Here is an 18,596-nt window from a genome sequence, read left to right on the forward strand (position 1 = left end):
CGAGCACAGAGCCCTCCTCACGCAGCTCCCAGCGGGGCACCGAGGGATCCTCCAGGTGGGGCGATGTCCGTAGCTATTGCAGCGGCTTCTTTTGCCGGCACATAAGGGGCGAGTCATGGGATCACGGGGCGTGTGGCGGGGACATGCTGCGCTCCACTGGTCTGCGCAGCCAGGTTAGAGGCCCCAGGGGACCATTACGAGTTGGTGTAGTTTAGTGCTGTTCTGAGATGCAACCAGCTGCGGCCGGACCCGCGGGAGACATGCAAGGAAGAGGACACGACAAAATCTTGTACGCAGAATGAACCAGAAAAAGCCCTTCCACCTCTCACTGGTGAGCGGCATGGAGCGCGGTTCTGCTGCAGGTCTTTGGGGTCACAACCTGACAGTGCGGGAGAGGCACCGTTTCAGGAGGATGAAGTCATAATCCCCACACTGCCCCAGGAATTGACCCTCATCCTCGTATTCAGCAAGAAACTTTAATTCCTTTTTGGGGGAAACTGAGACAGAGAGAGAAATGAAGCAACTTGTCCATAGTCACCTGAAGAAACTATGCGTGATGGAACTGGAAGGTGAACCTGGTCATGTGAGCCTGAGTCCATGTGGCCGGTTTTTATCCTGTGACTCGGTCACGAAGCAAACTCACCTTTCAAGCTCGTCTCCTTTAGGGGTGGACCGGGAGTTCACCTTTAATGATCCCATTTTCGGTGTCTCCCTCTGACAAATTGCATGCTCACAGTCTCATGAGCTAACCCTCCACTGTGTGTCCAAAGGGACACTTGCTTGTGCAGGTAAAGCCATCGGAGGCCCGTGTACCTGTCTGTCTACACAGCATATATCCAGGTGTGTTTGCAAACATATGATGTGCACGTTTCCATGTCTAGGACTATTGGGGCTATTAAAAGCACGCAGGTAAGAACTCTCACGTGGTTGCTTGTGAGCGAGATGGCTGCGTACAGCAGAGCATATCTCAGAATCCACCACATCAGCCCAGCGGTGAATTTTCTAGGTGCCAAAAGATACGCACCTTGAGTTGGAGACTGGAGCAGGGACCTCCAGTCTGCTGTTGCCAGCATCTGCAGCCTGAGACCAGGGGGAGACCGACCCCCAGAGCTAGTGCTAGCACTCACTTATTCCCGGTGCTCTATGATTGTGCTAATAAAGACTCTCAAATTAACTTACCCGGGTTTTGGGGTCGTTTTTTTTTGGTTGGTTGGTTTGGGTAGGTTTTACTGTAACCCAGAGAAGCAGTGTCTGCTCTGGAGAAGATGCTCCAGAATTTATGGCAAGTCAAATCTGATCCAAGTACAAATTCCATGTTCCGTTTTCTTTGTTTTTAGCTTGGAACGTTGTGTGATGTGCCTGAAAATCTTTCCTTACCGGTCTATTGATTTCGATGAATGAACCCACATACACCTAGTGATGTTTTATTATCACTCACCCACCGTAGGGTATATAGCAGCTGGTAATTTTTGTGCATGGACTGCATTTTTTTTTCTGCTTGATGGAAAACAGAGTCGCTCCAAGCGTATGCTAATGCTGAATGGGGGGGTCCCAACTTCTGACCCATAGCTAATATCCTACAAGTCACATGAAGCTACCAAGGATTCTTGAGCTGGAGTTCGAAATGCCTATGTTATCAGCAAATAAACACCATTAATTGCTTCTAATATGTCATGCAGTGGTTAAATGACAAGATCCTTATTAATATGCGTGTATATCAGCCTTTCCAGCGTGCGTGAGGGGGAGTATGAAGTGGTAAAATTATTTAAAATTAGTGGGGAATATTTACAGGAAGGCATAAAGAACTGTCAGTTGAGGAAAGCAGCATTTTATGTTCTTGTCCCGCATGACCTTGCTCCAAGGACAAATCAGAGCTTGATGAAATGAAGCTGCAGATGGCTAGTGATCTCAACTCTGTAATAATGAAATGACACAAGAAAAAAATGAGACATCTACAGTTTGTAAATACAATCTGAATGGAAGGGGAGAAAAGGAATTTTTAAGGGGAGATTGAGTTGACTTGGTTACAGCAGTTCAGCTTCGGGTGTTTTAATAATAATTTCCATGTAAAAAAATAATGGAATTGCTCCTTGTTCCCCATACTCAAGGTCACCTTAATACATTTTTCTTTTTTAACACGTCAGTGTCTTGGTTTTAAAAATTTGGTCATGAGGACTACCTAGTCACAGCCTACTTTCTATCCATTATTTTAGCATATTATTTATCACTGGATTTTGTTTTCTTAGTTCTGGTGGTGGTTTGGGGCACGCGATTGAGTAGACGATCCGGTATAACCTTTTTAGGTGTTTGAATAGTTTCATCTGTCAGGAAGGAGTAAGCTTGTGAGAGGTTTAACACTGAAAAAGTGATGTGATACTTTGTGCCAGAGCATGCTTTGTTTGCGCAGCTACATGCGAAATCAGGAGCAGATACTGCTGGGTTTTGCATGTGGGCAGGTTTTCATGCAAAGGGCTTCTCCGAAGCGGTTAGGCAGCCAACTGCTATTGCAAGTTAACAAGAGTTGGGCATCTGCCTCTGCAGATTGAACCTTTGCATGAAAAGGAAAAAGAAAGTCGTGGAAACGTTAACTTAGAGAAATCAAGGGCTTCGCAAATCTCTGTGATCCAGACCACCTCACTGCAGTTCACAGAGCTTTTCAGAAATGGGCAGGTAGAGAACTGATTTCTCCCATTAGCTCAAGATTTCCTGACTGTCACTTTGTTAGAATGAAATCTTCACTTTTTCTGTTCTTCATCAGGTATTTTCTGCTCTCCCTAATACATAAATTCACCAGCCAGTCATTGCGTTTCTCTGCAGCAGCTTCTGCCGGGTGCTGAGCTAACCTGGCTCCTTTGGAATCTCATCGACACCTCTGAGAGCCTGCCTTGACATAACGCAAGCATTACTTGAGTCAAACCGCTTTATAGATACGAGATGTTGTAGTTTGTCATCACAGCTAGCGCAACCTTGTAGAGACAGGCAGAAGGACTACCAGCTGAAATTGGGTGAGATAAATACAGTTTTAGATTATCTCATTGAATTTATAGGCAAGCTGCCCTCCATGGGAGCAAGAGCGGGGTGTCAAGGGTTGGAGAATCATGATAGCTGTACAAGCCAAATATAAATATTTTGTTCTTTGCGGAGAATTCAATTTTGGATCTTGACTATATGTTATATAGACAGGTACAAAACACCCGTCTCTGTATCTTTGGGTGTATACACGTAAAAACAGTTAACAGCTACAGTTTATGTTAAAGTACGGTGGTACAAAGACTGGTGGGGATGAGTCCAGCCCCAGAGCATCAGGTTGAAGAGAAGCCTGTTAATACTGCTGGTGCCAAGGTCCCACTGCCACCAGGGGTCTGGCAGAGCCTCCGTGGGTCTCGTCCTACTGAAAGGTTTGCCTTTCACTTGGGATGGCGGAGCAAAGCTGTTCTCTGGGCTGCCTTCACCCATGGCCTGGCAGTTTGGGCCAAAGGACCTATTTGCAGGGGAGCTGCTGTTGCTGGAGTCCTGACTGTGCCTCCTCACAAGCACCGCAGCCCCTCGGAGGTTGTGTGTGTCAGTGACACACCAGCTCCCCCATCCGTGTTGTGCCTCAGGCTTTTGGCTGCTCCCAAAGCCGTTTCCCGTGTTCCTTCTAACAACGTGGTGCTGGTAACAGCATCACAGCTTGATTTCAGCTTGCCTGCTAAAGGATGCGTTTTCATCTAAGAGAAAAATCACTGTTGCAATAATTCACTTTGGATTTTCTGTCTTTCTGTTGGTCTGATTGCTGCTGCTTGTCAACGGCATGTTTTGATGGATAAAACCAGCTCTGAAAATATTGGTAGAGTATTTGCGCAAAAGCTTTAACCAATTCGATTAATTGTTTTTTAAAGGGGAAGCAGACTCCGTTTCCGTCTTATTAAAATTCTGGGTGCATTTTTAAAAGCACTTTGGGTACTTTGATGGGATTTTGTTTTGTTTTGAACAGCACGCAGTGTAAGAGCAGCTATAGGGAAATTAGTGTTTCATCTGCTTCGCTTGAAGCGGGGAGCTCCTGATACAATTGCTAGCCAGGTGTGGTGATCTTGTCATTGCTCCTAGCAAAGAAGGAGGACTACCTTTGAAGGTAGCTGTGCATGCTCGTGCCACATGAAAAGAAAGAAAAACTTAAAAGAACTTTTTTTTTAAACAAAACCGTATACTCATGGATCACTTACAGTCTTCAAACAAAGCCTTTTTCTGACTGACAGCCCCCAAGATAAGCTTAGAAACTTGAGTCTGGTAGTGTTTCACATGCTTCTATATCAAGTAAATGGGTGAAAGACGGGTAAAAAAAGATCCACTGAGCTGCACAGTTTGTTTTATCAGTGTTCATACATTGTGTTAAAACAAACAAGCAAACAAACAAAAAGCTTTGGAGCGTTTCTGAACTGAAAGGCAGTTTTATCTTGAAGAGCATCTCTGAATTGTGGGCAGAATAGAGGAGAGAAAAAAGACAGAAAACTTCCAAAGAGCAAAGCGAGAGTTTTGTTAAAGGCAAGAAGCAGAGGCAAGAAGCGTACGTAACCCCTGACTTCTGCGTGAAGCAAAGGATCATGGCATCTCACAGACATCACACTCCAGAGTGGGCTGACACCGTCATTCTGCCAAACCGTTGACCCTGGACTTCGCTTCATTTGTATGCATTGGCCCAACAGATTCACCATCTTAGTATCTGCTTGGATCAGAAGCTGTGGAGGCCATGATCCTCCTTTGTCAAGGTGGCATCAAGGTTTTCTGTGGGGCCGCACAAAGTTATTAGACACCGGGAGTCTGCGTGTGGCGTTTTTGTACATCTGAACACAAAACTCTTACAACCGTGCGATGGTATGGGCGAGCCAACATGAATAGTGCTTAGTTGGTAGTGTTTGTGGAGTCGTCGTGCCTAGGAGTCTTAGTCCCGGGCTTCAGGGCGAAGTGCTGCCCGGGCATGAAAGCCCCACCGAGGAGCTGGAGCGCACCTACTGGAGAGGAGACAATGCACCGGCGGGGAAACGCAGAGGCACTAGTTTGAAACTCATATTTGCATTTCCTCAGCAGAGTTCAGAACTCCCCATACGTAACAGATGTTCTTGAAATACAGAGCAAAACTCCGTTAATGAAACTTCACCCCACCCCTAGAGAACAGCCGTCCCCGCTGAGAATATGGATCCACCTAAAGTCCCCGCCGAGCAGCCGGGGCCTCGGAGCGGAGCAGGGGCACAGGCTCCTGTCGCGTCCCGTAGCCCTGTCTCTCCTCTCTGGGTTTATTTTTTTACTGTGCAATGTCTTGGTAGGTACTTCAAGCTAAGTTATCTTTGGTTCAAAAAAAAAAAAAAAAGCTGGAAAAAGCACTTTTTCCCTTTCTTGTATTTACCACAAACATCTACCCTGAGCGACCCGTTTATTTAGTTTTTTCCCTTTTATTCTGGGGTGCTGTGGCTCATCTCAACAACCCTTCTGTTTTAAGCTCTATAATTACTGGATTCAGCTGGGCGCCCCATTGAAAGTGGAGGGAATATTTCTCAAATCGGCAGTGTCTTTTGAAAGGGAAGAAACTTTTTAATTGCAGGGACTCTGCAATTTCTTGTGCATTTTCAATTAGCCGCGTTGCTGTTCTTCCACTGCTGCTAACGCTTTCGGTTAGGAAGTGCAGTTCTTCCCCGACTCTGCAAATATCTACCGAAATTTGCAAAGCTGCCTGTTCTCTCTCTCAGTAACCTTGCTGTGACCTGGTTATCTGTTAGAACCACAAAGAATTCAGTCTCTAATTAGTCCATCTGTTAACTATTGAAATTCATGGCTTAGTTTTATTGTCTGGGTCTGTAACATAATGCTGAATGGTCTCACCTGGCAGCTTATTTCTTATAAAGCAAATGTGCCTTTCCAAGAGCCATTTTGGTGCAGATAACTGTCTTTTCAGCATTGGACAAATGACTCTGTCTCGCAGCCTGCAGTCCCCTTCATGCCCTCACTGAAATAAATTGTACATCTCCAATAGCTCTGGGCTTAAGTCAATAAAATTTAACATGTACATTTCTTTGTTATAGTCCTTGCAGTTACACCGTAAGAGCAGATGGGAAAGTTTAATAATGATAAATGAGTTTAGTGTTTTCACATAGTCCTAAAAAACAATGAATGCTCTTTATTAAAGATTAGAGGGATTTTTACATATTTGCCAAAGAGCGATTAAAGCTCTAGCTCAGATCCTCAGAAAGTCTTGCTTTTAAATTCTTTTTGGACTGTTTGTTAATGAGGATTCAGAGGAATTAGGGGCCATAAATTTCTTCGTTCTCACTTAAGTGAAGCCACAAAGTGATTACTGGATATATAACTAAGTGCTGAGGACTGGAGTTTATCAACGGCGTTCGCACAGAACAATTCATCTCGGCGCTTATTTACTCCAGTTGCGCATCTCGTACCTAATCAGATGATGGGGCTGGGCAGGTCGAGCTCGTCAGGGGATTTTTAGAAGGACGTAGGTTCTTAAATATAGGTGGTTGGTCTCGGTGGGACTGTTCGCACACTTTGCAGCCTGTGCCCGAGTGTTTTGTAGGACCGGACCCACGCTCACGACCGCTGGACGCAGGGATCTGCAGACGCGCTTGCCCAGCCCCAGCTGCCGTTGCGCGCAGGCCGGGCGGCTGGGAGGGACTGGTTTCACTGGGCTGTGCAACGGCCTTTACCACGGCGGTCGGTGGCTGAATACCGACACGAACAGTGCACGTTCCTGCAACCCTCAAACCTGATTCTTTCCTCCTTGCTCTCAAAACTCGTGCATGAGATGCCAAGTCAAAACCGTGAAGCTTAGCCCCGGTGCCTTTTTGAACAGCAATTGCCACCTTGGGAAGCCCGGGGAGGGCTGCGGGAGCTCCGGACCCGCCGTGCGACAGTTCGCCTAGCAACAGAAACAGGCTCTCAAACACACGCTTTCCCAGTTCCAGGCCGGCGTGGCGTGCCGTTTGGTTAGGGATTCTGCTCATTTGATGTTTTAATATGAGTTTTTGGAGGGGAAAATGGCAAAAAGCCCGATACCTACAGACAAACACATTTTTTTAAAAGCTGAAGAATAGGAATCCCCTGTCGCCATCTGTGTCCTCTGGTGTAGCTTGGGGCTGGCTCAGCCGCACGCCCCTTGGGGTGTGAACTCCCGCTTCCATCGTCCCCAGCTTCGACACCACGATCCTCTCTTTGCTGTCTTTCTGGATTTTAAAACGGGATTGTCCAAACTGTAAGCAAGTTAAGATTATGGCTTGTTTGGCTTGGCCTTACTATGGGAAGGAAAATGATTTTTCTTGGGGAGTGATGAAAAGGAAAAATGTTTAAAGTTCATTAACCTTTGGTACAGATAGCAGTGTCCTTTAGACTACACCAGAGCTATTCTTAGTCGTGACGTTTAGGTGGTTGTTTTTTATTGTAAGGGAATACAGTAGTTCCCACTAGTGGTGAAAAGAGAGAACTTTTTCCTGTTTCTTTTCTTTTTCTTTTTTTGGCTTAACCTAAGTGTGAACTGTAGAAGGCAAGATTTTGAATTCATTCCTTGTCTTCCCATCTATGCTATTTTGTCCCAATTTCCCCAAAAGCAAAATTTATATCTAGAGATTGTTTCTTTACTGGCTAATTAAGTGTTATACAACTTTGCTCTGAAAAACTCAGTAACCCATTCTGTGTATTTGCAAATGAACTTCGGTGATTGTCATTATTGCTATAGGGGGCCTGCAGAAAGTCCCATATAATTAAGCTGTTGTACTGCCACAGCACAAGAGCCGCAATTAGAAATGTGATTTACACTTTTTTACCATTAATAATATGGAAAAATCAACATTATTTTCTTGATGATGCTTAGGAGAAATTAGAATGAGGTGGACATGATTAGGAAAAGAGACTTTAATGTTATGACTTGTTAATGCAATAGCCCTGAGCGAGACATCAGAATGATTGTCCTTGTACTAAACTCATTTGCTTCAGTAAGCACAGACCCTCTGCACGCAACGAGACAAGTTTGGAGGAAATTGGATAGATGGCAGGGGTTTTGGTGGTATGAACATTTCAGTGTCTTTCATGTACAGAGTACACAAACTGAATCCCTGCACTTTCAAATATTCCCCTGGAGGCAATCTGCATTATTCAAAGCTTAACTGTGGCTGCAGAATCCTGTCTGACATGAAAGCAGAGTGCCAGCTTTACATGAACTTTCATATTTACATCTGTAGTAAATCATATTTACTTTTTTCCTCCCCTCCCTCTTTTTCTGTGGGAGGAGAGGGAGTAAAATGAGTAGGAGGGAAGGGGGAGGAGGAGAGGTGTCCAGCAGAATTGTAAGCAAAGGACCAGTAATAAAGTCTAGTCTTATGAGACTGCCCATGAATAGGCATGATAATGAGAGCAGTGATGAGCTGCAGGTTTGTGTCTTTTAGTAAATTATCTAGCAGGCATTTACATTTCATCAGTTGTGCTTTTGCATAATAGACCGAAGTGCTACAACAAAAGGAGGCACCATAAAAATGAGTAATTTCAGTGACCTTCTTGGTAATCGCTCTCACAGAGAATATCTTGGAAGGAGTTGGGTGATTCCTCACGGTGAAGCTGCTGTGGAAAGGCGCCCCAGGCCGGAGAAGCTTGCCTGGTGACAAATGCCTTCCAAGGCTGTCTTCTGGCCACGCTGAAACACGGCTCGTATCCTGTTTTCTCCATCTGAGCATGCTTCTAATTGTCAGATGTCAAAAGGCAACAACCATTTTCTTCTTGCTTATCTCCTGATAACATTGATTCTCAAACAAAGGATGTGGGCTTCCATTCTGAAAACAAAGGAAGCACGGCCCGGCTAAGGATGCTGGATATAATATACATACTTCTCCCTGCCAATAATAACAAAACATCATAAATAATGTAGAAGCTAGATGTGAAAACGGAGAAAGGGGAATACGCTGGTACTGCGGTGCCTGGGTACAGCACTTGCAGAATCTTGTCCTCAGTGAGGCCTTGGCTTCTTCCCTCGTTCTTCTCTTGTGTTTCCCTGACTACCTGCCAGCTCCTAAGATGCTTAGACTTCCGTATTTGTTTAATTCTTTTTCTTCCCTTTTGGGCTGTGTCTTCATCGTGTTCTTGTGAATATTTTTTTTCTCTTCTCCCCACAATGCCCTTTCTTTGGAGGCAAGTCCTCAGCTGGTGTAAGTCAACTCGGATCTTTCATTGAGGACTTACAGCGAGGCCAGTTTGCACCAGCCAGGAATCAGACCCACTGCAGTACTGATTTGTGCCTGGCCGTGACCTGACCCTGCATTTTCGCATGTTCTCCTCTCCTTTCGCAATTAGCTCTCCTTGTTTGTCCGATCATGGAACCCACAAGAACCATTTCAATCCCAGGCCCACGTCTTCCCATCTTTCCAGGTCCCTGGTCTGATGGCACCTTTTCCCCTCCTCTGCCTTCAGTTTGCTGTTTTCTTTTACTGTAGGTTTCTCTTTTATATCCAATTGCCAAATCCTACCCTGATGCAACTTTTCTTTCCTTATGTCTTTCAGTGTAACAGTTGGGGAACTGGTGGGAAATGTGACGCTTTACTCACATCCCTTCTGCCAGCCAGGCAGCCGTGTGACTCCAGTAATGGTGGTGAATCAGTCCGTAGCCTTGGGCTAGTCACAGAGAATTTTGGATTAACCTTTTGCGTCTCTCACTTCTTCTTGTGCTGATCGACAGAAATCAGAGCAGTCCCCTGCCCCTCGCTGTCCCCGCCGTGGCACGTGGGTCTATGTGAATCCACAAGGTGTTTTGGCCTTGGGACCGCCGAAGACCGGAGAGAGTGCATCAGCAGAGAGGATAAGGGCTTCTGTTGTTATCTCCCTGATGAGATTAATTTTCTTTTTTCATCTTTCTTGGCAGGATCAAAATGCTGGAATTGTTGCCAGGCTTCAGGAGCCGGGCTCCATCCCAAGCGGAGGCTCTGTGCCGGCACCAGCCACGGTGAACGGGTACACGATGAGGAACCATTTACTGAAGCAGCAAATAATGAAACGACAGCTGATGCAGGTACGATGCCGAGTGCCTCTGTGGGTTCCTGTGCTGTCCACATCACTGGGAAGGACAGGACTAACTGGAATGGGGAAATCACCAGTCAGCAAACACTAAGGAGTGACCCTGGAATTGCTGGGTTGAGTCAGACCGGGGCTGTGGTGAGTCCAGGATGTCATGCCCAAGGGAGACCGGGGCCAAGGGCTGCTCAGCAAGTGCAGATCTGCCCACTCATATGCAAGGGAAGGATTCAGTCACCTCCGTATCATTGCCATCATCCTTGGTCAGCCGCGAAGTTGGGAGGGAAGATGCAGAGAAGGGAGGCTTGGAGAGTGAGTCAGCCCCAGGAGAGATGTTCTCCATGCTTGCCTTTCTCTCTGGCTCCCTGGGGATTTACCAGAGCAGATGTTAGACTCCAGTTTGTCCTGGACTTGGCTGTAACGGGCTGTGTGAAGGAGCAGGGATGGGGGAATCCCACAGACGAGTTGGGTGAGGCAGCATTGAACACGTGCCTCTGACTTGCTGAGCGCGCTGCCAGATTTGGGTCAAGGAGGCTCATTTCTTTGGATGGGAAATGAGATGAGAAGTAGCTCAGTAAAACCCTCAGCCGAGTACTGCCCTGCTCCTTGATCAAACTCCCTTTCAAAACCAACTCTGCCTCCTTGTCATCAGTGACTTCGAGCTTATCTGTGCTGCTGTAAGACAGCGGGAGTTCAGCCAGGCCTCAGCTTCCACCGTCCTCGGAGAGTTCCCCAGGTGCTGCACTTCACTCATAAGCTGATGTACACGAGGGTCTCCATGTTCATCCAGCTCTCCTTGGGCTGCCTGCACAGCGTCTGCTGAAGGCTGCGCTTCCCGACGCTGGGCTGTTGTCAGGACACCTTTGCAAGAAGGGGCATGGGAGCAATTAAGATTTGGTCTGAAATGAACTGTCTGGGCTGAGTCTCGTCAGAGGGGGGTGGGTGTGTGTGTGTGTGTGTGTATGGGAGAGGTTGTTAATGATGACAGTGGCTACACTTCGGGCGTCTGCTGCTATTCTTGTTTGTCAAGAGACCGCTACTTGACTATTATCCCCCTTGTTTTCCAGGAAAAGCAGAGACAAAACATGCTGGGAGTAACATCTGAGCAGAGGAGTTTGTTTACGGCTCAGCAGATAAATCAGTTCCAAGGTAAGGAGGGAAATGGCGTGCTATGAAAAGCCTCGAGGAGACAGGGCCTGGGGTCTGATTCAGTCCAGGGCGCTTAATGATCCTCTGCCCTGAAATAAAAGCGTTTCACATTTCATCCCATACCATGAGATTCGCCCATTTCCGTATCGCTCCAGTGATAACTCTGTTACAAAGAACACAGGGGAGAGGCCCACGTAATGAGAGAGAAAGACGGAGCAGCAGCCTTTTAAGGCTCTGCCGTGATTCCAGGGTGAACGTGCACTCACCGACTAATGTGTCTCTTTGTGCGCAGCCGTGCAGCAGCCCGTTCCCGCTGACTGCAGCCAGGTGATGCCGGCTCCTCCGCCCAACCACCGCATGCTGCCGTCTAACCCAGCCATGCTCCAGAGCACCTTGGGCTCTGCTGGCATGGCCCCCGCCAGCGCCAGCCAGAGCAGCGGGACGATGGTGATGATTCCACACAACCCTGGCAAGCAGCAGGGGATTTTTCCACCTAATTCTGACTTTAACATGCCGCTGCGGCCGAGCCAGAGCTCGCTGGGCATGAACTCGGGGTGCCAAACAGCACACAGCCACTCTGCTGTGCGGCCGGCAATGCCGATGGCAGGCTTCAGCTCCGGTTCCTTAGCAAACCACTCTGCGACTCAGCAACACTTGAGGCAGCCGAGCGTGCCGAGAATCCCTAACGTCTACCCCAACTCATCTGCCCAGATGTGGACGCCGACCGCTGTGCCGAGGATGCCCAGCCAAAGCCAAATGGACGCCAGCATGCAGCAGTTCTCCGGTAACGCTCTCTTCTCCAAACAGAACGCGAGACCCGGTGCGCCGGGCCAGCCCTTCTCCCAGCCCACCGTGGTGCCGCCGAACCAGATCGCTCCCGGCGTCCAGGTCAGGCAGATGCAAAAACTGAGCATGGGGCAGTCCGGCCAGGGCTTGAGCTCAATGAGTAATCAGAACTTGAGACACAACTTAACCAGAGGACCATTGCCAGCTATGAATGTTATGAAATCCGTGCCCCAGGGAGTGTCCGGTTTTAACCAGCTCGCTCCCGCCTCGGGCCTGGGCCCGCCCAGCTACCCGTCCCCGGGCCAGCCGCCCGACGCCTTCGGCAGGATGGGCACCGCCGCCGCCGAGCTGCCGCAGTACGACTTTGTGTCCCAGCACAGCAGCGCCATGGCGCCCGCCAACTGCAGCGACACGGACTTCCTCGACTCCCTCATGAAGAACAGCGGCAGCAACGACGAGGAGTGGTTGAACAATCTGACAATGATAGACGACATTTTGGGACAGCACGCGCAGAGCTCCGGCCACGTTTAGCCGTGAGAGAAGCGGCCTGGTTGTAAATAACATACGTCTGACTTTTGAAAATAACAGACAAGCCGTGAAAAGCCGCCGCCTCTTTCAATACGGAACGAACAGACTCAGCCAATTCTTTGCCTGCATCAAAGTTTAATATTGGCAGTTTTTCAGATGACTGTATATATTTGAATATTTTGTAAATTATGTTTTCCTAAACCTTAAATGTAGAAGTATTTATACTTCTTTGCTGGACTGTTTGTAAATAAATCTATAGCATAACTTTTGGTTTTACTATAGGGATTTCATTATACCTTGTTATAAATATGCAAATAATATTGTTAGTTTCAGTAATACTGTGTATTACAGCATAAAATACTTATGTTTTTGACATAACTTAACACATGAACTAGGGGTGTCATTGCAGCCAGACTCAGCAGAAATCAAATGTGGCATCTGTTCTCTCATATCAAGAGGAAAGATTGAAAAGTTGTGTTAAAAAAAAAAATAAAATAAAATCCGTAAAAGGAGCTGCTGATTCCCTCGGAGCTCACTCCTGCAGCCCGATCCTGGTGTGCGGGTTCCCTCGGGGCTCCTGGTGCATTCAGGGACCTGCCTGCAGAGATCCATTCTGCAGGATCCCGGGCACGTTCTCAAGGTGACGCACTCCCGTCGGTTGGTTCGGCGGTGACACAGTCCCGTCGGTCGGTTCGGCAGTGACACAGTCCCGTCAGTCGGTCGGTCGGCAGTGACACAGTCCCGTCGGTCGGTCTGTCGGCAGTGACACAGTCCCGTCGGTCAGTTCGGCAGTGACACAGTCCCGTCGGTCGGTTTGGCGGTGACAGGCCTGGTCCCGTGTCCTGCAGCGAGGGCAGCACGGACGGCGGGCAGCGGGGGCACTCCCCGGCCCCGCAGCCAAAGGGCAGCTCTGGTTTGCGCACCTCTGCCATGTATGTTTGTAGTGTACAGGTGATTTGTTCCTGGTTTTAAGGCTTTTCATAAGTTCTGTTTTAATGTGAGACTTTTTTTCAGGGGAAAAGTCTATAAACATGAATAGTTGATTTTTGATGTTTTTCTGTCAGCTACTATTGTCCTATGTATATTTAAGAGTCTGTTTATAAAAGATTCACTGTACTGTAAACTTCTTAAAATGTTCATACTTTGTGTAATCATATTTTAATAGTCACATCATACTTCGCAATACATTTGTAATATAACGTCAGCTTCAAGCACAGAATGTTTTTTTCTTCATACCATAATAAACTGCCAGGGGAAAATTGCATATACTTCATGTGCTCATTTCTCAGCTACAACAGATAGATACCTGCAGATATTTGAATTAATTTGATTTGTCCAGGATGCTACAACGTCCATATCATAACGTGTACAAATGCGGGTGTGCTGTTAGGAGAAGAAACGGGCTAGACAGAGAATTGAAGCAGGCTTTAATTTTATTTTAAGATGGGATTTCTTAGGTCCACTCCCCTTTTGCAGTGTAGTTATAGGTGAACGAGAAATTAATCCTTGTTGTTGGTTTTTTTTACATAGCAGCGTGTGTATTTAAGTGACGGTTCTTGTTTGTAAATGCCCGTGTCAGTTGGGTCGTCAGAAAAGGAAGGCGTGCGGCAGCGAGGAGGGCTGGTTCAGCGCCGCCTGCGAGGGCCACGGTGGGTACGGTGTGTGTCACCCTTGGACACAGAGAGCTGGTGCCAGCCCTGGGGGAGCCCAGGCTGCGAGCAGGAGTGGGAAGAAACAGGAAAATTTTAGCAATCTTAAATAAATGCACAAATAGAATCTGTAGCTAAAATTGCTTCATTTAAACAGAGCCAGACGCCGCCCCAGCTTCCATGGAGGGGTGGAGAAGGCGCGTGGGCGCTGCACTTTGTCCTGGGCGCGCTGTGGGGACAGCCTGAGGGTATCTCCTGGGGGGGGTTCTCCCTCAAAGTGGTCCATGCTGGAGGGAGGGGTTTGGCAGGGTCGTCCCCACCTGGGAGCGGGTCCTTCTAGAAGCCTTTTGTCCAGAGCCAGGTGCCAGAAAACATCTCCTGAAGTGCAGAGTGTGAGGGGACAGTCAGGGTGTGAAGCAGTCGGGGACAAGCTCTGCTGGTGGTGCTCGGGTGGGCAGGAGACCTCTCCCGAGCACAACCACCCCCGGCCTTGTCAGAGATCCGTGTGGCTTTGTGGGGGCAATGGCAGGTCCTCGTGGGGCAGGAGGCTCCGAGGGGAATGGCCCCCAACCGGCTCCATCTCGAGAATGGCACGTCCTTGCGTGAAACCAGGGCGAGGAGGAAAGCAGCCAGTTTTTCCAGCAAAGGCAATCAGCCCCACCAAAAAATTGCCCAGAACAGGCTGTAAAACTCGGCGAGTGTCTGAATGAGCCAGAAATGCCGCCTCGCCTCCAGACGCGGAGAGGGGGAGAAATGCCTGTGAGTATGTCTGCGGCGAGGACAAAGGTGAGTTTGTTTGGCTACGAAAACTGGCACCGTTTCAGCAGCTTTTCTGTCGCGAGCTGTGTCCTGCCAGGCAGCAGGGCTGGCGCGGCCGGCCCTTCGCCCTGACCACGGCTCTGGCAGCCGGCAGCGCCGGGCCCCCTCCGGGCGAGCAGCGCGGCAGTCACAGATGGCAGAGGAGGCCACTGCCCACACGCTCTGCGTTAGGATATTAATAAACATAACGAAATGCCCTCTTCTCCTTCTTCATTGTGTTTGTGTCAATGCACCTTTCAGCTTTTTGGTTCTGCAGGATTTGGGTTACAAACGCGGGTGGAGAATGTCTTCAAAAGCCAACTGTTTCCCACTGAATTTATGGAAAACAGTTTGTCGTGTATCTGAGTTGTGTACCCACTTGTTTTCACTCTGTTTTTTTTGTCTAGCTTTTGAGCTGGTAGAGCTTTTCACCCCTCCGTATCCCAGTTCCTCACCTCTCAAGAGGGAATGATAATCCTTCCTTGCCACAGAGGAGTCAAACTTGGAAGAAGAACAGGACTAAGTAGTAGTGTTATCTTGCTGTCTCTGGTTGTACTCGTGACTGCTGATTCTTAACCATATCTTTTGAGAGGGTTGGCATGTATCCGCAATGGCCAGAGCTCTGCTGGGTTCCAGCCTCTCCCTGCGGCAGCCCGGGCCGGAGCACAGAGCGCAGGGATGCGCAGGGCGAAGGCGTGATGCCCGCGGGGTAACGTGTTATCAACTGGAGCACGAGCGCCGCAGTTCTGGTTGGTGTCAGCCTGTAACAGGTAATGTCTCTATCACAATAAATTGTCTGGTTTGTTCTGCAAAAAATGTCTTTGTGCTTTGCCTTCCCTGTTTCTTCTCTCAGTTTAAAGTGTGCAGATGCCCAAAGTCCGATCCTGCCTTTGCTTTCCCGGGCCGTATCACTAAGGTGAATGGTCACAACCGGTGAGGAAGTAAGACTAAATACGTCTGCATGGTTGTCCCGTTGCGTTTACTGGACGAGCAGATCACACCACAAGGTGTACAGAGACTTACGCCATGAGCCAAATTCTGCTGCCTTGCAGGCGGCGTAAACAGGGAGTTGGTCTCCCGAAGGCAGCGGCGTAGCACGGGACTTACACAGGCATAAATAAGATCAGCATCTGGTGCTGTGGAAGTGCAAAATGAATTTGGATTTCTAAAATAGTTACAAGGCACGAAGTGTCTGACAGCACTCGCTGTTGAAAGCTATCATTTATTTCCCAAACAGGTTACGTCACCAGACTGCCCTCATAATTATGGCCATGAAAACAGGCAAGGCAGTACGCTTTTTCCTCTTGGATTCTAAAATAACATCAAATGCCCATAAAGGCCAGAATTTCCAAAGACCTGAGCTCACTGAAAGCCTGTCTGTCTGAAAGGTTAGTAGCATAGGTAAGTCGGACTTCTTATGGAAAAATTGTCTTTGTGGACTGTATTAATATAAAGCAGCCCATTTTTGACAAAGGCAAAACAGAAACCCACACCCTTTTCCATCAGGGAGCGCCTAGGAATAGATGTCATGGGAGCCTGGATCCGACAATTTCCCCGGGAAGCCCAGCCCTGACTTATGCAGAACCTGAGCTCTGCTGCTCGGTGGCTCGCCAGGATTGATTACATGTCTGTCTTAAGAAGCTTTCAACAAAGGCAGCTGCGCTGATGTTGAAGTGTAAGGTCAAGTTCTCCTCTTGTGTCGGATGTTGTAAATCAGGAGCTATTCCGCTGCCTGCAGCAGGGTAACCCCGATTTACACCTGGCTGGGAGCTGGAGCGAGCACCCAGCGGGAGGCTGGCACTTGCCTTGCGGTCCTGCCCCGCCGTCCCCACAGATGTGCCGGGTGGCCCCGGGAGAGGATCCCGGCACCTGGCTGCAGGGCAGGCGAGGACGTGGGAAGGCGTGAGGACGAGCGGCCGGACGCCGCGCCGGCTCTGCCGCCTCTCCTGCCGCGCGTCTGCGCCGAAGGGCAGGTGGCACACGCTCCCCAGGGGGGGACACTTGGCCCCAGCACATCTGCCTGGCCATCTATTCAGGCTGAGCTCAGGTTTTGGTGCTTAATGCCAAATTGATGCTTGTTTCACCTTCTATTCCCTGCTGTCTATATAGCAAATTTCAAAAAAAAAAAAGGAAAGAGTCTGGAAGAGAGTGAAGCGTTTTAAATACCAATAAGGGTCTCTCCTGGGCAAGCTAAAACACAAGTACTGGTTGGCAGCTGCAGGAGTTACTGAGAACTTAAGACTCCGGCTGGTCAAGAGGCCTCCTGTGTACAATCCTGCATAAGGCCGGGGAAAGGCGCCTTATTAAAGCAGCCAGCCTGAAACCAGTAGAGCTCTAGTTAATCACAGCCATTTTCTTTGCTCCCTCCCCGCTCACTCGATGGTTTTGTAGCAGCGCGCAGAACAAATAATGCTGTTTTATAGACGTCTTGATCCATTTCCCGTTACGTGGCGGGTCTGGGACTTGGCTTTCATCCTCGCTCTGCCCGAGGCAGCCATTTGCCTAACAAGGGCAACGCTGTCTGCGTTGGGCTGTGTGTGCTGGTGTTGGGCTGTGTGTGTTGACATTGGGCTGTGTGTGCTGGTGTCCGGCTGTGTGTGTCAAGCTGTGTGTGTCGGGCTGTGTGTGTTGACATTTAGCTGTGTGTGTTGGCGTTGGGCCATATGTGTTTGTGTTGGGTTGTGTGTGTTGACGTTGGGCTGTGTGTGTCGGGCTGTGTGTGTTGGGCTGTGCGTGTTGGGCTGTGTGTGCTGGTGTTGGGCTGTGTGTGTCGAGCTGTGTGTGTTGGCGTTGGGCTGTGTGTGTTGGCATTGGGCTGTGTGTGTCGGTGTTGGGCTGTGTGTGTCGGGCTGTGTGTGTCGGGCTGTGTGTGTCGGTGTTGGGCTGTGTGTGTTGGTGTTGGGCTGTGTGTGTTGGGCTGTGTGTGTTGGCATTGGGCTGTGTGTGTTGGCATTGGGCCGTGTGTGTCGGTGTTGGGCTGTGTGTGTTGGGCTGTGTGTGTCGGCGTTGGGCTGTGTGTGTTGGTGTTGGGCTGTGTGTGTCGAGCTGCGTGTGTTGGCATTGGGCTGTGTGTGTCGGCGTTGGGCTGTGTGTGTTGGGCTGTGTGTGTCGGTGTTGGGCTGTGTGTGTTGGGCTGTGTGTGTCGGCGTTGGGCTGTGTGTGTTGGGCTGTGTGTGTTGGCGTTGGGCTGTGTGTGTTGGCGTTGGGCCGTGTGTGTCGGTGTTGGGCTGTGTGTGTTGGCGTTGGGCTATGTGTGTCGGCGTTGGGCTGTGTGTGTTGGCATTGGGCTGTGTGTGTTGGCATTGGGCCGTGTGTGTCGGTGTTGGGCTGTGTGTGTTGGGCTGTGTGTGTCGGCATTGGGCTGTGTGTGTTGGGCTGTGTGTGTTGGCGTTGGGCTGTGTGTGTTGGCGTTGGGCCGTGTGTGTCGGTGTTGGGCTGTGTGTGTCGGGCTGTTTGCACTGGGCTGTGTGCCCTCTGTGCAGCCAAGCACACATGACCATGGATGCGCTGGGGACACGGAGCCCCATTTCTTTGCTTTCCTGAGCTCAGGAAGTAGGGACGGTTGGATTTTTTTTCTTTTTCTCGAGGTTGGCGTGGCAGTGGTCTGGGTTGCATCACGGCAATTAAAACAACCCACAGCTACAGCAAAGG

The 18,596-nt window shown here is 49.0% G+C and overlaps 1 protein-coding gene across 1 annotated transcript in view; it reads left to right on the forward strand.

Annotated features, from left to right (window-relative positions):
- Window positions 1-13,749, forward strand: part of MAMLD1 (mastermind like domain containing 1) — an 84,072-nt gene extending 70,323 nt beyond the window's left edge. The window contains exons 3-5 of the mRNA XM_063347457.1: window positions 9,887-10,033; window positions 11,103-11,184; window positions 11,477-13,749. Coding sequence (XP_063203527.1) covers window positions 9,887-10,033; window positions 11,103-11,184; window positions 11,477-12,501 — 1,254 coding nt within the window. The 3' untranslated portion in view covers window positions 12,502-13,749. The remainder of the gene's footprint in view (window positions 1-9,886; window positions 10,034-11,102; window positions 11,185-11,476) is intronic.
- The last annotated feature ends 4,847 nt before the right edge of the window (window positions 13,750-18,596 follow it).

The sequence above is a fragment of the Chroicocephalus ridibundus genome, chromosome 9 (assembly GCF_963924245.1).
Source record: "Chroicocephalus ridibundus chromosome 9, bChrRid1.1, whole genome shotgun sequence".
Lineage (NCBI taxonomy): Eukaryota > Metazoa > Chordata > Aves > Charadriiformes > Laridae > Chroicocephalus > Chroicocephalus ridibundus.